This window comes from Lampris incognitus, chromosome 1, assembly GCF_029633865.1.
Source record: "Lampris incognitus isolate fLamInc1 chromosome 1, fLamInc1.hap2, whole genome shotgun sequence".
Taxonomy (NCBI): Eukaryota; Metazoa; Chordata; class Actinopteri; order Lampriformes; family Lampridae; genus Lampris; species Lampris incognitus.
The window spans coordinates 125,453,403-125,473,733 of NC_079211.1; the positions used below are offsets into that span (position 1 = coordinate 125,453,403).

The 20,331-nt window shown below is 45.4% G+C and overlaps 1 protein-coding gene across 1 annotated transcript; it reads right to left on the reverse strand.

Annotated features, from left to right (window-relative positions):
• Positions 1 to 6,493: 6,493 nt before the first annotated feature.
• tbx5b (T-box transcription factor 5b) lies at positions 6,494 to 18,716 on the reverse strand. The gene is made up of 9 exons (XM_056293763.1): positions 18,348 to 18,716; positions 17,022 to 17,180; positions 16,493 to 16,587; positions 15,954 to 16,073; positions 14,422 to 14,569; positions 13,080 to 13,232; positions 11,070 to 11,161; positions 9,643 to 9,884; positions 6,494 to 9,075 (listed from the first exon to the last, which is right to left on the reverse strand). The coding sequence occupies exons 2-9, from the start codon at positions 17,154 to 17,156 to the stop codon at positions 8,495 to 8,497; spliced, it is 1,566 nt and encodes a 521-aa protein (XP_056149738.1). The 5' UTR covers positions 17,157 to 17,180; positions 18,348 to 18,716; the 3' UTR covers positions 6,494 to 8,494.
• Positions 18,717 to 20,331: the final 1,615 nt, after the last annotated feature.

Consider the following 20,331-nt stretch of genomic DNA (forward strand, 5'->3'; position numbering starts at 1 on the left):
CCCCCTCTTCCGCATGTCTGATCAGCTAAACAACCAATCAGCATCGCTTTTCCAAGAGGGAGACAATCACCACAAGTGAGACAAGGAAATTTAGTAACGAAATTTGACAACATCTATCTGATAAGACATAGAAACAGATGCTGACATGTGTTCGACAAAACATAATTAAGTCGAGCTTATCAATATCAGTTTAGGATAGCAGTTATAGCGATAAAGGAGAAGAGGGGGGGGGGACGAAGGATGTAATCCAGAGAGTGTTCCTGGGAATGGGTGAGGCAGTTTATGTCAGTTCCCATTAATTCAGGTAGGCGTAAGAGTCAATTTAACCAAGAGAATTAAATGGATTCATGGTTACATGTCATTAAATAGAAAGGTTTTTGTGCTGCCATTGTCATCTGAATTTTGACATCAGCATGGCCATCTACTGCTTTTCATCTGGTTCACTGCCACAGGGAGATAAATATTGTGCTCAACATAGAACCATGGTTTCTGGTCAAGCATTTTATCACATTATTGTAGTGTTCAGCTTGTGCTATAAACAATTGATGTGCATCTTTATGGAAGAATCCTGGGCTTTGCGCGGTCACTCCAGAGACTATATGATCAGTCTGGTGGTATTGGTGGGTCACAAAGTCTGTGCAGTTGTTGTAAGGGGTTTGCAACCAATCCTCAAATTTGAATAACTTTACTGCAATTTGTTCAGTTCTGATTCATATCTGATATCAAAAAGTCTGATGGCAGAAAATTTGGTTTTTCTGTTTTAACTTCCAAGTACATGAGAAGTCAAAGCCAGTTGCCGGTCTGCTATTTCACATTATATCGTTTTTTGATGTGACTGTCGATTTTGGGCTTCTGTCTGCAGAAGTATCTCACACCACAGAGCCAGCACTTTCACTTCCAAATGTACATGACAAAATGTACATCTTCACAAACTTGTTCTCACGTCTGAGTGAGGACATGAGATTGGAATACCTGCATTTCCACTCTGGGCTAACTCTAAGGTCACATCGATCAAACTAGTAGCACTAGTCCATGTTGCAGGTAACAGATGGTGTTATTAAGAATACATAATGGAAATGCGATGTGCTGCTATATTTGCATAATAAATGGCTGGTGTGCCCAGGACGATGATGATGATGATGGCCGTGACAGTAACAGAACCAGAGACACACATCTGCGAATGCAGATGTATAGCATGCATACACACACTCACGTGCATTAACAGAAAAGAAAAAGTGCAAGAGAGAAAGAGAGGGAGAAAGAGAGCAAAGGCAAGATCAAGAGGCAGTGAAGGGGAAAAACAACAACACAGATAGCTCAAGGCAGAGATGCCACTGTATCCATTTTTGATGAGTAGATGGCACGCTACATATACACACACAGACACAGTGCTTTATTAATACTAATGGAATGATGCTATTAGAATGAAAGCATGTTGTGCCGGGTGACAGGGACAGTGTGAGGCTAAGGAGATGGAGACATCACACCCATGTAAACACCCACAGACCTTTTAACATCCGTGAAAGAAAAGGAGAGAAAGATGAATCAGTCAGAGTCAATGAAGGCATCCGGCTAGCAGACAGACCTGCAGGTTAATGGAAAAATAGCATCATCAGTATTGGGAGAGGATATATCATGCTTTGCTTTCAGCCAATGTCCATACCTCTAAGTTCAGATTTCCTTTTCCTCCTTTTTTCTCACAGGAGTGTTGTCACTGCACTGTGGCTCTGGCCACTGGATGCTCGTAGTGATGGTCATGTCAACGTTTAAAATTCATTCTGCTGTTTCAGTCATTGTAAATCCCTCGGTGTCAAGAGCATGAACTCACCTGACATGTAAAATGCCAATCTAAAATGTTCCACACGTGTGCATGGTCAAGCCTTTTCCTACTTTACAGGCCACTGTAAACTTGAACGTGAAAGTCCTCAAGCCTAACTTTAAAAATAAATAAATTGTGGGTCTAGTAGGTCTCTATCTTTTTTCTTTCTTTTTCTTTTTTACCTTGTTCTCTCTGTCTCACACATGTACACACATACATGCCCACACAGACTCACACTCGAGCAGACAGGTAACAATCATTTAGGCATCCATTATTAAAGGTCAGCAGTGCACTGCAAACAGAAATTGAGAGGAAGTCTGTGTTTATGCTAATGCCCTTGTCAGACAGAAGGGCCAGCAGCTCTCTGACACCATCTATTAGTAATGAGACAAGATCACAGAGATGCACCGGGTGAAGAAAAAAAACAATGCCTGCATTCAGGAAACAATAGAATCTGAGGGGAGGGTGGGTGAGTGAAATGGAGTTTTATTTGTAGGTGGGTGGGTGGGTGGGGTGATGGGGATGGAGGGATATATGCACTGCAGTGTCTAAATGTGTATGAATGCCTTTGTTTGTTTATTGATGTTGTTGTTTTCTGTTTGTCTCCCAGCAGTGGTCTTGTCTGGCGTGTTTGCAAACATCCTTGTACACGAGTAAAGACAAGCCTCAAGGGATGCCACGGGGAAGTGGAAGGTACACAAGGAGCGAGGCAGGTCTGCCTGGGGGCGTGGGAGCTCCTGATATCATCTCATAGGCCAGGCAAAACTTATTTACATTGTCTCAATACAACAACATGTGTAATGTAGGCATTTTTGAGAGATATGAAAAAAATATCTAAACATCTCTACCCAAGATAATTTCAGAGCTCTTGGTTAAACACAATACAGTACACAACAAAACATACACAAAACGTATTTGGGATTTACCAAGCCTCGTTTATTAGAATTTTTTTAAGAAGATCATTTATGAAAACTGGATATATATGCTAGGCATATACGCTAACCGGAGCAGCCAAAAGTAGTAGTAGTAGTAGTAGTAGTAGTAGTAGTAGTAGTAGTAGTAGTAGTAGTAGTAGTAGATATATGAAAAACACAGTTATGTTCATTCAGCATTTCTAAGTTAGAATCTGAAACTTATAGTTTCCACTTTCCAAAATGAGAATAGGAACTTGAGAGGGCCCACTGTCAGTCTATGGGCACCAAACCAAACAGAAGAGGAGATTTGTGTCCAGTAATGTCCTGCTGGTAGTGATACCATTATGCTTAGTACCCCCATCTGAATATGGGGACTGGAGTGGGGTCAGTGTGTATGGGCTATAATCTGTGGTTTGACTAGGTTTGTGTGTGTTTGTGTGTGTGTGTGTGTGTGTGTTGTGTCTGTCTGTATGGGAGTGCCTGTGTGGGTGCGTATGCGTGCATGTGTGTATGTGGAGGATTAGCGTGCTTCTCCAGTCCTCTGGCTGTAATCAGACGGGACATTGGCTCCATGTCGGCCCACAACCCCCACCACCACCCACTGAGGGAGCGCCTCTATCCCTTTCACCCTGTCATGCATGTTTGCCTGCTGGTCTTGGGACTGCGGACCTCGGAGTATGGCGGTATGTAAAGAGTTTGACAAATCATTCACTCTCACATCACAATGTTCTCCAGTGTTCATTCATTCATTTTATTCTGTAGACTGCTACTCTGCACTGGCCTCATGTCTAGCAAAGATTCGGTGAATAGGGAGATGCACCGTCTAAAAGTGAGAGTCTGCCATGAGAGGGAGGGAAAGCAAGCGCCATCATCCTCGTGGTACGGGGTCGTCAGATAAACAGCCGTCTCTGATCAGGTTAGTCAGAGCCCTCTGACCCCTGACTGGCCTGTCTGCTGTTAGTTTGCCCTTTGACCTCACCCTTTGTCTTTGAGATGCTGCACACAGAATAACGTAAGCGCACACGGGCAAGGGTGCGTGCACACACATACACACACACTCCAGCCCTCTTATCCTTGACAGTCCATTTTGCTCCTATTAAGATCTACTCCAATGACTCCATGGCTATTTTAGCCATAAACTCTCATTTGGGGGGAAATTAGCTTGGCTCTGAGTCTAGTAACTATACGATGCTTGATGGCGTTACCATTCTCGAGGCTTTTAAATTACAGCTAAGATTCATGGAGTAGACAATACTATTCATTGCTGCACCATATGTGATTGCCACGCGCTGATTGCTTTACGTACGTGTTTCACCTCAACACCAGGAGCATAGAAAGTATTAATCAGCCATTTGAGGTTATCCTTAAGTAGGCATATTCTACAGAATCAAACTTAATTTTTCAACAACAGCAACAACAACAAAAAACAATTTATAGTCTAAATACCATAGCATTCCAATTAAGGATGTCTGTAAGATACCTACTGTTCACATGGAAAAACTGCTAAGATGCTGAAGCTACAACAGAACCACAATATATGAGAAAACTCAAGAGACATGCAATTTCAACATTCGTTGCTGAGCTTTTGATAGTTGTGTGGATCTAAGTGGTCATAAGTTGCCTCTTTACCTCATGACACTGTAGTTTCAGAGATGAGGATCAGGAGACTACTGGAGAGGAAAGATAATCAACTTTACCAATTACACTCCATCTTGGACCACTTATTCCCCTCAAAATGGCATCATTAATGTTGAAATATCTCACAAAAGCCTTTCAATGTCCAGAAAGAGAGTCCAAACTACACATTTATATATTCCAGCCAATATATATGTAGTGGTTCAAATTATAATCAAATCAACTTAAAATCAGACTCAAGTGTCTTTTGCAAGAAGAATAAAACCCAGCTTATTAACCCAGATAAATCATTTTGCAAGGTCAGGGAGTAGCTTTATAACACCAAAAAACACAAAGAGCGCAGAAACACAGGCCCTTTTGTCTTTGATGGACCTTCCTGTTTTAAACAAAGGTTGGACGAGACCACTGCAGTCTCGTTTCCAGTTTGGGCACTGTATGAAAATGCAGGACTGCAGGCAATATGAATGACATTTAAAAATGTCAGTCCATCTCTCAACCAGCAGTGTCTCATGTATGCAGTCCTGTGGACAAAACAACAAAAACAAAGAATGTGTGTGTGTGTGTGTGTGTGAGTGTGTGTGTGTGTGTGTGTGTGTGTGAGTGTGTGTGTGTGTGTGTGTGTGTTGTACATCTGTCCGTCTATGTTGGAGAGCACCATCAGCGAGTAAATTAGGGAGGGATGAAAAAAGGAGAATGTGGACAGGGAGGGAGGGAGAGGGTCGGACAGATAACGATAAGCACCACTTAGGCTCTTTGATCACAAAGGTTCATCAATCTACTGTCGGACCAGTGTGTCTGAGAAAGTCCTCGACTGATGAATTAAGCTCCTTTGCACAGGCACGTTCAGAAACACACACACACACACCCCACTCACACACATATCCAGTAAAGTGTGTTTAATATTCGTTTACTACTTAACCAAAAGCTTTACTTTCGTTCTTCTTCTCCCAACCGTATAACAGTCGTCACAGTGCACTGTTACTGTACAAGCAAGCATATGAGGACGCAATCCATCTTCAGAGTCAGAGGCCCCTGGGACCTCTCTCCCTTCTCTCCGCTCTCTTTCTTCTTTCCCCTGCCTCTCCCGGCGCTCTGTTTGTCTGGAGACAAAGGGTTAAGGAGGAACAGACCCTCTAAAGAGCTGCCTGCTTAACCTCTGACCTCATCGTGTAGGAGAGAGGGAGACGAAGAAACAGGGGAAAGAAAGAGAGAGAGAGAGAGAGAGGGAGAGAGAGATTTAACAGCCACTGGCAAAATCATAACCGCGTAATAAAATGAACATATGAGGAAAATTTGATTCAGGGTACGATACTGCCGATACTGAATAGGACCGTGCTTAATCACTAAAACCTTTCGCGAATACATTCCTGCGATTCGCTTTCAAGTGGTCTGTCTCTAAGTAAGCAATGAGGCCCGAGCAGGTGTACGGCCTGAGAGGTTAACTTTACCGAGGGAGAAGAAAAACATGAGATGTTGAAAGAAAAAAAAGTCAAAGGGAGGTTTCCATACATGTACATCTGGGTCTGTCTAAAGGAATGGCAGTGTAGGTTGGTGGGGGGGGGGTTGGATTTTAGGAAGGGGGACCACCAACACACCCCAGCCTGTGGTGTCCCCCCATCCCAGCAGACCTCACCCGTCACTTGGCAACAGGTTGTCAGTGAGGGGGTCCAGCTGGTGGAGACTGGAGATACCAAACAACCTGTCAGAGATAAGAGGAGGCAGACAAGGTATGTACGCCACCCCAGCACCCACCCACACCACTGGAGGGGGTTCTTTACCGAGTTGGAGGGCTGGGTAGGTCAGAAGCAACTCGGATAAGAAGTGGACTTAAACTGGATAAGATGACACAATGTGCACATTAATCAACTGAGATTTATAGTGGTGAGTAGGATTATTAGCCGTGTTTTAAACAGGAGTTACCGCCAAAATGAGCTTGCACACCCTTTTTGATTATCATGTTGTGTATACAATGACATACGCATTAAGACTGATAAAATGCACTGCACTCAAGAGTTTGCACTCACAAGGTGTTGAGTGGACTATAAATAACCCACGGGGAATGTTAATTATTTTTTGTCGCCATGTTTTAGACGTTCACAAAGAAGAGCACTACAGCAAACCGATTCAAAAGTCTCTAAAATTTATTACATTTCTGTATATAAATCTGTCTTTATTTTCATAGAACAGAACATCTTATTTGTTTATCACAACCATTTATCACCACTAAGAAGTGAAGGGTGAAATCAGACGCAAACCTTCAATGAGAAACAACGGCTTCAAACAATACTGTCTCATTTCACAATTTTACAACAAATCTAATCTTTACAAATCTAGAGTAATAAATACTATATGCAGGAACAATACTATAAAACACAAGTCCCAGAACAACAGAGCTCTTTAGGTCTCATTGTTACACACACTACTGTGTATACACACATACACTCACACACACACACGCACACACACACTTGCAGCTATGCACACAAAAATGCAAGCACAACCATACTCGCATATGCACAGATACTGAGCTATGCACACTCATGCACACATACACACACACCCAAACACATTCACACACATAGTACATACATCAAATACATATCAAGGAATGATGAGAAATGATTCCACCCTTTGCATACTGATGTTTTTGTAATGGCTGACTGTTAGGGCACCTTTCCTCATGTTATCGCAAATAAAGCACCTGTGCAGAAACATGCTCCATCACATGAAACCAATATAACTTAGTTTACTACTGCTTTGCATAGTAGGAACAACAAACTCGTTTTCAGAGTAACCCAAGAGGTGGGAAGGCAATGTTTCTCTGTTATATAAGCAGGAAACGAAAAGTAACATGATTTTTCCTTTTACGAGTTTTAAATTAAAATTCCAGTCAAATGAATCACAACTGCAATGCTTTAGGGCAGGAAAATGGAGCAGATTAGGTTTTTAAAAGCCTATAAAAATCTAAGAACTGGCTGGGGCATCAACATTATTACATTTCCAGCCACTTCTCGTTGGTGTTTCTACGCCCGTTCTGAGCAATCCTCTCGTGTCAAGGATCAACACTGGACTCATGAATAATTTATGAACAAAGACAGGCTAACCCCCCCAAAAAAAGGAAAAAAAAGTGCAGCTTAGACTGGTCAATTAAGGATAAAGTGAGGTGCAGCTGTATTGGTTGGTTCTTGGTAAAAGGAGAATGCTGATTGGTCATTTGGGGGTGACTGAGAGGACAGTGGTGACAGCTGTATGACGCTGAGTTGTGCAGTTACCCAGAATGCAGTAGAAACAGTGTTTACAGGTCCCTCAGCCTGTAGCGTGGTCTAAACAAACTGTTTATCTCTATGGTGCACAGCCTGCAGCAACTACTGCCAGTCTCACTGGGAATTAACTCATAGCAGTCTTGAGTTGAGCTGACACAGGCTATACATACACATGGACGACACAACCCATGCCTTTCTCATTCAATGAGACCAAACAAGCAGCAGCGCTTTGCTCTGCTAAAGAGAAAAATGTTTCCCTCGGGCTCCGCCGCGGAGAGCTGAGATTATTTTGGTCAGCAAAAGTAACTGCCTGTCTGACGTTGGGTCACAATTTACATCCCTCATAACGCGGAGACTGGGAGTCCTTGAGACACAAAAACAGCCCAGTGCTTCTCATGGTCTTCAACTGACAGGGCTCACAGTGCAAACATTTGGACATTTGGAGCAGGGTACACGATAAAGTACAGCTTTTTAGTTCATTGTGTTGCATGGAAGAGGTTGCTCTCCAGTCAACCGTTCACCTCTGGGCTCTTGTGTGTTTTCTCCCCCATCTGGAAAGGGGTTTCTTTTTGAATGCCCAAATCATTCCGTAACAATCCAGGGCCCCAGCCATCTTGGGAGTACGTTGTGTGTACATTGTGGACACGGAGTAGAAACATTTCTGCAAAAGAAACCTCCTTCTGAAGCACAAGCACACGTTTCACAATTATCTTACAAAGGTAATAATATATATTTACTCCCTATAGGGTGCAGCATCTTTCAAAAAAGCAGAAAGAAGGGTTGTTTTAAATTCCAGATGTTGAATCCCCATCCACTTAGTCTTTCATCGATACCCTTATGTTTGCATCGATTAGGGGGTCCAATTAGGAGGCTGCACTCCACTCTGGGACCCCGCCCCTGATGTGTGTGTGTGTCTCTAGTGTGTGGTAGAGAGGAGGAGAGATGTTTGGGGTGTACCGTGGATACTCTCTGAGTGGGGGGCTGAGCTGCCTGCTGTGGATGTTTTGAGGTGGCGGTCCAGCGCTCTGGGTCTGGTAGGGGTCATGAGGGAGAGGCTCACCCAGCGCCGGAGAGCTCTGGTGGGCTATCGCGCTGAGCCGAGAGCCCTGGGGGCTGGAGCTGTACGGGGGATGAGGGGCGTAAGGTGGGTAGGGCTCCATAGGGGTCATAGCAGGGGGCAGAGGGCAGGTGTAAGACCAGGATGAACAGCTGAGGTCCTCCAGCCTGGGCTCTGAGCTGGCGAACATGCATGCCTGACGCTGTCCCATGTCGGCGCTGTAGGGGGAATCAGTGAGGCCCAGGGGAGGATTGTTGGGCAGAGCAGGTGGTGGGGGAGGGGGGTAGGAAGGGGGGTGGTAGTATGACTCGCCCTCACTTGGTGAGCGACCAGTGAAGGGCTTCTTGTATGGGTGCTGGCGGTCTGCCGAAGGACAGCTCTCCTCCACTGTAGTGAGAGAGAGAGAGAGAGAGAGAGAGAGAGAGAGAGAGAGAGAGAGAGAGAGAGAGAGAGAGAGAGAGAGAGAGAGAGAGAGAGAGAGAGAGAGAGAGAGAGAGAGAGAGAGAGAGAGAGAGAGAGAGAGAGAGAGAGAGAGAGAGAGAGAGAGAGAGAGGTAATATAACCTTGGTTCTCACAGGGGGAGCTGAGCTGGGGGCATACGATGGTCACAGCATAAATTTGGAGAGTCACAAAATGATTTATAGAATGAGAAGATAAACTTTTAATTCTAATATGGACATTGTCCCATTTAGAACAGGCCGATTGTGAATATGCTCTTCTGTTGTGAAATAACGAATATTTGCAACTTCTGGGCTTCATCTAATTAATAAAAAAGAGGCTTAAAATCGGGGGGGCTTAGCATCACATTTTACGGTTCTGAGCATGCTCCGGCATTGTTTTCATTTTCATGGCTGGACATTGTTAACTTACTGTTATGTTGGACAAGAATTGAGATTTTAAATATATCTATTGTTCATTTTGCAGAAGGTGGGTAACACAGGAGCTTCACCATACCTTTTCTCTTGCTGCAGTGGTACTGTTGGCCATGTTGTAGGTGAGGATGAGGAAGGGCATAGGGGGCTGGTGGAGAGCTCAGGAGGTCTTGGGGGCTGCTGCTGTTCATGTTCTCACAGGGATAGGGCGATCCGACGGCCTCGGGGGATCCTCGCAGAACCCTGACTTCACCTCCAAATGGACTCCCACTGGAACACACTCTCTGACGCACGGTGCTGCGAGGGACCACCGGATACTCTTTGCTGAGAACAAAAAACAAAAAAAACAAAAGACAAAGCGAGTCAGGGTTGAGTATTGCAGCAGAAGCACTGATCGATGGGACATATCTCCCCGACTTGTGGTTTGTTGACTTTGCTGTGACCTCAGATATTCTTTTTCCTCATTTCTGTTTTGTTGTTGTTGTTGTTGTTGTTGTTGTTTTATTTTTGTCATATTCGGGTCTATCTGGCGTGTTTGACTCATTCTTCCCCTTTTTCTTTCAAGTCTACTTAGACATTCTCCGTCCCTTCCACTTTGAACTCTCCCTCTCTCTCCCTGTGCCCTCTTGGTGAACTCTGTGGTATGAAGGGGACAGCGGGCCACGTCTCTCACTGTGCCGGCGACACACACACACACATGCACGCACGCACGCACATGCACGCACGCACACATGCACGCACGCAAACTGCGCTGTTGTGGGATAATTCGCTGCTCTAAAAATAAACATCCAGCCGTATGTCACTTCAGATAGACTCTCTCCTCTTCTCCACGCCTCCTCTCTCTCTGCCGCTCTGCTCTCCTCTCTCCTCTTCAGCGACTGCAGCAGCCAGATAACACGGGCGCTGCATCTGTCACCCCACCTTCCCGTTCCCCTGCCCTTCTCTCTACCCCCCCTCCTCCATATCTGTCTCTCCCATTGGCTCCCTAAAACCTCTCAACTGCTGCACACAACAGCGCATCGTCAGAGATTACTCTGGCACGCAAACGCGCACTCCACGGGGCTATCAGCTGATACAAAAAACATTTTTAAAAAAACAAGTGTAGGATAGTCCAGCAGCGACTCGATAGCATCAGTCTGTCCACGGGGTCCAGTTTGAGGCACCAGTGGGCACTGTCTATTTCTAGAGTTCCTCAGTGCAGAAGAGCGCTGCGGCAATCAGAGTAGGTACTCAGGCAAAGCTCAGCCTGCAGGTGACAACGGCTGAGATCTCTTTACCTCTTGGCTCAGTTCACACGCACTCATGTCTTCAACCATATGTACCTCATCATAACAACCCCCCCCCCCTTAGCGAGTAACGGAGAGGGTGAAAGAGGTTAGGGAGGAGGGGGGAAAGAGCGAAAGAGTGACGTCAGAGGGGAAAATAATATTTGTTTTTTTTACAAGCACCCACGCACGCGCGCACGCACTGGAAACACATACGGACGCGCATGAGCCGGACTGTGCTCACCCTTGTAGCTTTGCCATGCGGTGCAGCTCCATGTCATCGCTGCCTCTGAACCCCTTTGCAAAAGGATTGTTCTCTATCTTCAACTGCGTAATCTGAAAAAGGACAAAAACACACCACTCGTTAAACACCGTGCGCAAACATGCGCGCACGGTCCTCAACGGCGTTAAGACGCGCAGACCAACCGAGCTAGCGCACACTTGCATACAGGTACATGCACTAAATGCACATACATGCGCAAGCACGTTTCTGACTTGTTCTTTCCATTATCTTTGAGTCAGTGGCTTCGTATTTACTATGTAGTAAGACGACCCCGCTGTTAGCAGCAGTCCCACCGTAGTGCTGGACCTCCACATGGACATTCCTCAACCGCCGACTTTCCAAAGCAGTGGACAGTGTTCCCGCCAGCTGACACAGAGTAAACTGTTTACCTAAACAGTCGCCAGGTTTAAGGATTTCAGGCCAAAGCTTTTAGTGGTCCAAATTTGGAGGCTTTGATGTGAGTTCTTCAAACTTTTCTCTCAGTGATGTCATGGAGGGAAACGCTCGTGTTGTGACAGATTCCGTTCGGCTGAAGACCACGTCCATCACCGCAGGATCTGACACAACGTCGGCTCTGCATGAACCGCGTTGGGCCAGTGGTGCTGGCAGCCACAACTCAAACTTCACGCACAATGTTGCCGCTCATTGTTTATGGATATGAACATTTGTGCAGCAGTTCCGTTGGCATGTGCCGTCTCATTTCTAATCGTAGTACGAAAAGGGTTGCGAAATTTTTAATTTTCTTTTTTTTTGCACAATAAATTTATTAAATTTGTGTGATAATATTAACTAAAATAAATTTTGAAATTTTCTCAAATAATGCTGCAACTACTGTATATACTATATAATATAGTACACATATTTTAGTATATTAGTATATAGATAGTACATATACATATATAGTATATATGTAAATAAACATTACTATTGTCTCTTCTTTGTCTTCCGATGCTACTTATTATTTTGTTATCAGTACTATTATTATTACTCTTTGTCGTAGTAATAGAAATAATAATAATCATAATAATAATAAATTTTGAAACATTACTTTATGTTCACAGAATCATTCTTACAGTGCAACAGTGACCAAACATAGTTTACATTATGAATCAACAATGCACCCCACATGCTATTAGACATACACATTAGCAGATATGAGGCTGGTACGGGAGCCTATAGCTCAGGGGTTGTCCCCCCCCCCCGGTTGCCCCCCCCGTCGAACATTTTCGTAAAACAGAATACGTTTTATCGACAAAACAAGCAACAGCAACAACGACCCATTAAAGAAAAGTCTAAGTCGGACTATGATTAAAGCCGCCTGTGGTCAGATTGAGCCGTCCTGACAAAGACAGAGGAATGCCTTCACATAGCCATTCGTCCTGCAGGGAAACTAAAACAGTGCAGATCAAGGCAGAGAGGCAGGTCATTACAGAGGGACTAGCCACACACACACACACACGCACACGCACACACACTAATAACTCACACATGCACGCATGCACACGTCCACATGCATGCATATATATACACGCTCCCTGGGCTGATTTATTTTTGACCATGTTTACAAATACAGACTAAGAACATAAACAGTTGAGATGCAAATTGACTCTCTGGATATAAAATATAGTCAGTAATACAAACACAAAAAGATAGAATATATATGTATGTGATATGTGGAGAGAGAGAGAGAGAGAGAGAGAGAGAGAGAGAGAGAGAGAGAGAGAGAGAGAGAGCGCGAGAGCGAGAGCGAGCGAGCAGAGGGGAAGCCTCCGTGCACTTATTTTCCTTGCACAAATTTGACAAAGCGGCAGATATGATTCTGACCCGTTCCCATAATTACTTATTTAGCTAGAATCAGACAGCACACATGCATAGTAATGCTGCATCGTGGAATCAACACGCTTGAAGCCGAAACGCGTTTCTCTCTGACTTCCCGTGGACACGTGTCCCTTACCGGCTCTGAGGGCCTACCTTGTGATTTTGGTACGACGTCACAGCGATGAAGGCCGTCTCTGAGAAGACGTGGGTGCAGAAAGCGGTGTTTTTGGAGCCGAAGCCGTTGTTCTCGTCCGCCTTGACGATGTGGAGCCGGGGCTGGTACTTGTGCATGGAGTTCAGTATTATCTGTGGGGGAATTCAGGAGGGTGAGAATGGACCCGCGCTGACTGCGGAATCCCCGCCAAAACCATCGGAGCTGGTGTGGAGCCTCTGCACCGCGGGGCAAATCTGCAGCGCCGTGTGTCTGGGCTATTTCGTCCAAGGGCTCGCTGATGTGTCCTCACATGGACTCGCCCTCAAATAGAAACTGACCAACAACTCTGGGCAGTGGGTCTCAGAACAGCCCAAAACTAAAGCGTACAGTAGTGCCCCGCTCCACAAGTGGGTTTAATTGGATCACAGTGCTGTGTGCGTGTATGTTGATCCAGGGGGCCTTAGTTTAATCGCGGTGACGCGTCCACCAGTGGCGCACATTAGCTAATGGTCTTGAGACTCGCTGAAATCATTACCTCCAATTTAATGGACCCAAACACAACGCACGGCCGAGGGAGACATGACCTCTCCGCCTTGTGTCTGTTTAAAGACGCACACGCGCGTGCGTGCACATGCGAACACACTCGGCGGCTTTAGACTACACAAAATGTCCCCCTATTGGAGCTAACTGTTGTCGTGTGCTGTTCAAACGCGCTTTATGTCCGAGTCTTTTATTTTTTTTGTGTTTTTGTTTTTGCTGCTGGTGTCAGCTCTGGCCCCTCTGCTCTGGTGATTTATGCCGTGTTGTGATGTTTCCTAAGTTATGGTCATACTATTGTGATTTGCTCAGGATTGCGAGCTCCATGTGCTGCTGACTGGACGCAGGAAGTGAACATAAGTAATAACCGGGGAACCTCGATCTCTGCCTGCCTGGTAAAGCTGGGCTATAACAAAAGTAGTGTGTTTAATAATTCTTCTCAAGTTAACAACAACCAGGGCATCCCTCAATATTATTTCAGTTACGATGCCAATTACAAACTAATTTCACGGACAAGGTTATGTGGGAGCGGGCCGGTGCATGTCGGCCCATCATCATCATCATCATCTCTCACGTGTTTAAAGGGCGACGTCTGAAGATTGTTTATTTTATTTTTTAATTTTTTTTATCTGAAGATTGTTTAATGACTTCAGCGTAAGTGGCGCATTGGGAGAGAAAGGGGAGCGTGGTTTGAACTCGGCGTGTCACTTCCACGTTTAAGAAAACACTGTACTTTTTTATTTTTCTGTTTCGTTTTCAGGGAAAATGTGGAAAACGTCTTTATTAGCAAGAAGGAAAACTTACGTGTCCAAAGGGGTCAAGGTGGTTGTTGGTGAGTTTGAGCTTCTGGAAAGAGACGAGCTGGCGGCTCCAGTGCGCACCGGTGGCGGGCGAGTCGGGATGAACGTAAAGCCTTCCGGGCATCGCAGGCTCTGCCTTGCCCGTTATCGACCTATATGGCGAGAAATGCAACAGATCGGACAACGGCCGGTCAGTGTGACACGATGTGTCAGTTTTCCTTAGCCTGACCCCCCCCCCCCGTCCTCCGTGCACAGCGCCATTGTAATGTTTTAAAGTCGTGCAGAAGGGACGCGCATGGCGTCGCCTGCAGCCCCAGCACACTAAAATGAGACAGATTTCACAATGCAGGTTTCACTGCAGCCTTACGCAGAGGGCCACGTGAGGTGTGGCTGTGTCAGTCCACGTTAATTTACACCTGTCTGACTCATCTTAACGTGTTACTATATATATATATATATATATATATATATATATATATATATATATATATATATATATATATATATATATATATATATATATATATAATCTGGCCATGAAAAATGAAGAAGGCCTTTGAATCGCGACGTATGCTCATATGCAGTATCGGTAAATGGGCTGCGAGCTTCTATGGACTTGAGAATTCAGGACTTGGACTTGTATTTTGGAGTCTGGGAGGTTCAAGTCAATTTAGGAAGTGAAGTGGCGCACGAAGACAAGCCGTTTACCCGAAATGAAATAAAGATGGGTTTTAAACGGCGTAATAACCTTGCAATTTTCTTGCAAAAAACCCCCCAGTAAATTCCTGGAGGGGTTCTATCAAAAATTGAAAATTCCAAGCTCTTAAAATGATGCACTGACTTGGATCTCTGTCAAAACATTAAAGGAGTGCTCAAATTACTCTCTGACTTGGGACTCTCTGTCAGAACGATTTATCCACGATGCATGTTTCCAGCCCGCTAGATTGCAATACCAAATAGTTTCTGAAGCAGACATGAGTCGAAGAGGGGGTACATTGATGAATCTGGGGACTGGGGGGGGCGGTCTATTCGAATTTACCGCACAGCGAAACACGCACTTGAATGGGACGCTGTAATCCGCCTGTGTTCTGCGGTGAGCCCTTCCCGCTGAGGCTGAACTCGCGGGCAGGGACGGGGGTACGCGGGCCGCAGGCAAGCACGAGGAACTAGGCCAGCGTGCCGGGCTCTCAAGAAGGACCCAGCCGTTCAGCGTCACAGGCCTGCACTACAGTAACACACCCCTGCACGACTCTGAGACGGCTTGTGCCCATAAGCCTTGTGAATACGCATCGCACGCCTTGACTTCTGACAAAGCCGGCGCGATGACGATCAAAACGGAAACGAGAGAGCCTCCGTGGCAAGACGTGACCCCGATCGCTCAGTGCCAAACCCCATCATGTAACGCCCCGTGGAAAATAAACACAGTCTTTTGAATTTCCCTGATAACGCGTCCGAATGCGGGGGAGTTTTTCGCGCGCTGGATTTGGTAGTGTCAGACGGGAATGTTGGGAAGTAGCCTGTGTTACCGGTACCAACCATTTATTGTCGGCGAATTTGTAGCGGTGGTCATCTCCGGGCACGATGTCCATGAGGAGGATATACTTGGTTTTGGCGTTGAGCCCCGTGACCTTCACTTTATAGCTCGGGAACATCCTCCTACAGCGAAAATGTTAGTATTTCCTCTGACAGATAGTGATTTTAGACTGAAACACAAGTGCAATCATCTCAATAGACGTGTCTATTTCCGAGCCCAGACACACCCTGGACCTGTACATGCATGGCTATGCCCAATGATAGAAGGCGGGTAATATGGGCGATATTTTCAGAAATCCATTAATTTGTGTATTTTACCACTGAAATTCACTATTCCGTATAACTAACGCCAGTGTGATCATTTACTCTGATGTATAGCCTACTATGAATTTATGCAAAGAAGATTCAAACTGTGTTTAGGAGCATACACTCCTCCACTATCCAATGCGTTTGGATAAACCGGTCAGCCTACACGCTGGCCCTAAAAGACAGAGAGACCTGTGGGACAGGTTTATGGTGTGTTTCGCCGAGTCCCTGTATACCTTCCGGCCTTGGTGATGATCATTTCAGTCCCGACTTCATCAAACTTCGTCCAAAGTTCTCGTTCATGCAGAAAAACTTTAATGCCCTCCATGCCCTGCAGCAAAATGCATGCACCAGAGGTAAAGACTTCTGCCCACTGAGTTCGCATTGGATCTTATAAATATTTGCTGTAGGTGCAAAAATGAAATATTAAAAAAAAATCCATAAAATTCAAATTAGACTGGCGTGTCCTTTGTCATGTTTGCACGTGAGGTGATTTGTAGCCTACATTTCAAAATGGGGGTTGAATAAAATGTTATATAATCTATGTTGGAAATATTATACATCATCCATGTGTGCAGAATCCTGAACTTGACATCAGTATTTAAAATCGAGGGTCTGGTCGCCAGTAGGTTACCTTAAAGGCTACACTCGACTCAAAACCAGGGTATCATAGCTAACTAAAAGTCCCTTCCCGAAATGTTATATCGTCGGTGCAGTGTTAGGCTATTATTTGAATAGATTGATATTTTAATCCCGTGATCTTACCTGCTGGTTGCTTTGTGGTGACGTCGGCGAGTTCGGAGTGCGCGTGCGGTTCTCCTGTTTGCGCTCCTTTGGGGAATCCACGCAGTCGGTGTCCGGCTGCTCTGCAAGGCCGAATGGGTCCCCACCGTTAGCCATGTCACACTGACTCTACGAGACTTACTGGGAAATCACACACACACACACACACACACACACACACACACACACACACACACACACACACACACACACACGATAAGATATTGATCTGTATAGGCGGCACGTTGCTTTGAGTATTTCGCGGGAAGATGCTAAAACTGAATTGCCAACGGCGATCCGGGATCGCTTTTCTATACCTTCCATACTTGCGAATACTATCTAAAATCTTGCCGTTCACGACACGAGAAGAAAAAAAATAGTTTGAGGTACTGTTTTGGGGTTGGATTTGGTGGTTTTAGAGCAATGGGATGTTCAGCAATTGAACTTTAATCCTAATGAACGGATTTGGTGAAGGGTTATAATGGAATCGGCAAAATTGAGAGATGCTTCGGTGTTCAAAGTCAAAGTATCTTTATTGTCCCTCACAGGGAAATTAGTTTGCAGCCAGTATATATATTTATAAAACTCTGGCACAAAACAAAACATACAAACACCAAGGCACAACGGACGCATCACTGATGCACAACAAAATACAACAGGACACAACGGGCAAGGACAACCAAAAGGAGTTCAAACATACAGACCATGGAAATACACAGACATGGGAAAGGTCTACAAACCATGGAAATTCGCTAAGTGGGGAAAAAGCAATTAAACAAATAAAGAATAATTTGAGCTCTGGAGAGGAACTGCCTTTGTTATTACCGTAATGTTGACTATACACAAAGGTTTAGTGTGCGCATGAGCGGTGATATGGTTTTATGGTGCATCTTCGTTTTAATGCTGCTCTACATTTGAAAAGAAAGTAGAGCAGAGGAAAAGTAAACCTCAAAATTACACATTTCTACCGAACCATGAAGACACTAAAATACGTTAACTATAACAACGCTATTCTCTTTTTGTTTTTTATGCAAATTGTCATTTCTCAAAATTTAAATATCTCTCTTTAGAAATTGAGGTTTTTTAAGCTAAGATATATCGTCGTCACATGATATTATCATTACTTAGAATCCTTATTTTGACTTCAAAATTGGGGGAATCAACGTTGCACAGTTGTGGCGTCCACCGTTGTCTAATTCTGCAGACGTCGTGCTATTTGACTGGGAAAGAGGCACCTCAGAACCCGTCTCTGTTTCCTTTGGGGGCTTCGGTTTCTCGACCTCCTCTCTGTGTCAACGGGCCTTTTACCTCAGATGCGGTGCTGCTGTGTTCTGCCTGGAGGAAGCGCGGTCATCCTCCCGGTAGCCTGGCGTGTCTCGGCGGAGCTAACCGCCGTGTTGGAGGGACCTGCTTCTGCTTTCCCAACGGCTCTTTATTCCAACCATCCGGGATTCGCTCTCAGAAATCCGACATACTCTCAGCCCCGTCGGTATCGCCTCCTATTCCGCTCCGATCCGCCTTCTCCCCGACCTCTCTCCACGTATACGTGAAGAAAGAAGCCGGTACGCTTTGTGGTCGACCAGTACGGATCCTTCAAGTCAGGAGCGAGCGTTTCCCTCTTTTCCACATTTGTTTCAGGACGGTACACGTTATTGTCGCGGACTCGCCGCCGCCACCCCTGATCTGAACCCCCAGCCATCAAATTCTTAATTACAAATGGAAGTCCGCCTCGGATACTCCCCTCCCTCTCCCTCTCTCTCTCTCTCTCTCTCTCTCTCTCTCTCTCTCTCTCTCTCTCTCTCTCTCTCTCTCTCTCTCTCTCTCTCTCTCTCTCTCTCTCTCTCTCTCTCTCTCTCTCTCTCTCTCTCTCTCTCTCTCTCTCTCTCTCTCTCTCTCTCTCTCTCTCTCTCTCTCTCTCTCTCTCTCTCTCCCCTTCCTCCGCTCTTATAGGCTTACTGAGCATGTTCGTATCTGGGCCCGAATGATAACCACGAAATCGGCCAATCACAAACTCGCGCGCACACACGGTGCCGTGGGGGTCCCGCTTGTCGCGGGGAGCTCTCCGTGGGTCCGTGGGACCACGCAACCGCTCGCTCTCAAACGATGGTTGTATGGGCCGCTGGCGGACGCGCACGCCGACTAAGTCGCGGGCTACCGGTGGTATAGGCACGGTCGTTGACGTGGACGCGCGCCGCTTTTGATTACCTTAGATCCAGATAAGCGGTTGCGCGCAGTCAGCTGGAGTTGAGAGTTGAAGGGGTCGTCGGGAGGTAAACATGCCGGCACTCGGTCGGTCTCGGATCCCTCCGTTACCGAGTCAGCCGCCATCCTTCTCGTTTTGTACCCAGAGTTCGGCGTGCGTTAATTTTTGACCCGTGATTTCAATGGTTTAATCGTGACGCGCAGGCAAACTAACGGCACTAGTCTATTTTGATGGAGTGCACTCTGAGCATATTTATGTACTATTTTGATTTTGTTTTTTTCTATCTTGTGTTGATAATTGGTCAATACTTCAAGGTAAATGAGTTACATGTCGAGGTCACAAGGCTGTGTGTCATCCTTGTGCGTAAAACGTACCCCGTTACACCAAATTTGCCCCGTTTTCTTTTCCGTATCCAGCGTTGACATTCTCCAAAACCTAAACGTGTGTTGGACTTACCGTAGTACCTGAATGTACAAATTCTGTTGGCAGAAGTTGAGGGATCTGTTTTGGAGCCCAGTGAACGGGTTCTCACGCAAAAGCACTGATACCGTACGAGCCGTGGCGATGCAATGAGGATGCGCCGCCACTGGGAGAGTAGATTGAAGAATGGATTGGAGTGCCTTCGTGTGTGTGTGTGTGTGTGTGTGTGTGTGTGTGTGTGTGTGTGTGTGTGTGTGTGTGTGTGTGTGTGTGTGTGTGTGTGTGTGTGTGATAGAGAGAGAGAGAAAAAGGCGTATAACTGCAAAATGCATCCAAGAAGTTTCCACTTTGCTCTTTTTTATACAAGTATGCGCAAACAAGCGTGTATCCACGTATATTAAACACGTGCACATAGACACGCGTACAACTGTGCACACGAGCGCGCGCACGCACACACAACTTTTGACAATGCTGTACACTTTTTGATTTAAATAAGCCGTTGATGTCTTCGCCCTGTTCCCCCTGACCATAGTTTTAACTATAGTTTTAATGTAGTTTTAACATGGTTTTAACGTGCGTTATAGAATCGCGCGCACACACCGCGGACGCTTGGTTGCAGATATATAAAGATTTATTTCCAACTATCTAAAATTCCTTTTAAAAAGATCA

Bases quoted from the DNA above. Each gene is read 5' to 3' on its own strand.
- tbx5b (XM_056293763.1), bottom strand. From the start codon at position 17,156: ATGGCTAACGGTGGGGACCCATTCGGCCTTGCAGAGCAGCCGGACACC. The intron at 11,162-13,079 runs GTAGGCCCTCAG...GTCCTTTTTCAG, and splicing joins CGTCGTACCAAAATCACAAG to ATTACGCAGTTGAAGATAGA. The intron at 9,076-9,642 runs GTATGGTGAAGC...CTCTCACTACAG, and splicing joins CCACTGCAGCAAGAGAAAAG to TGGAGGAGAGCTGTCCTTCG.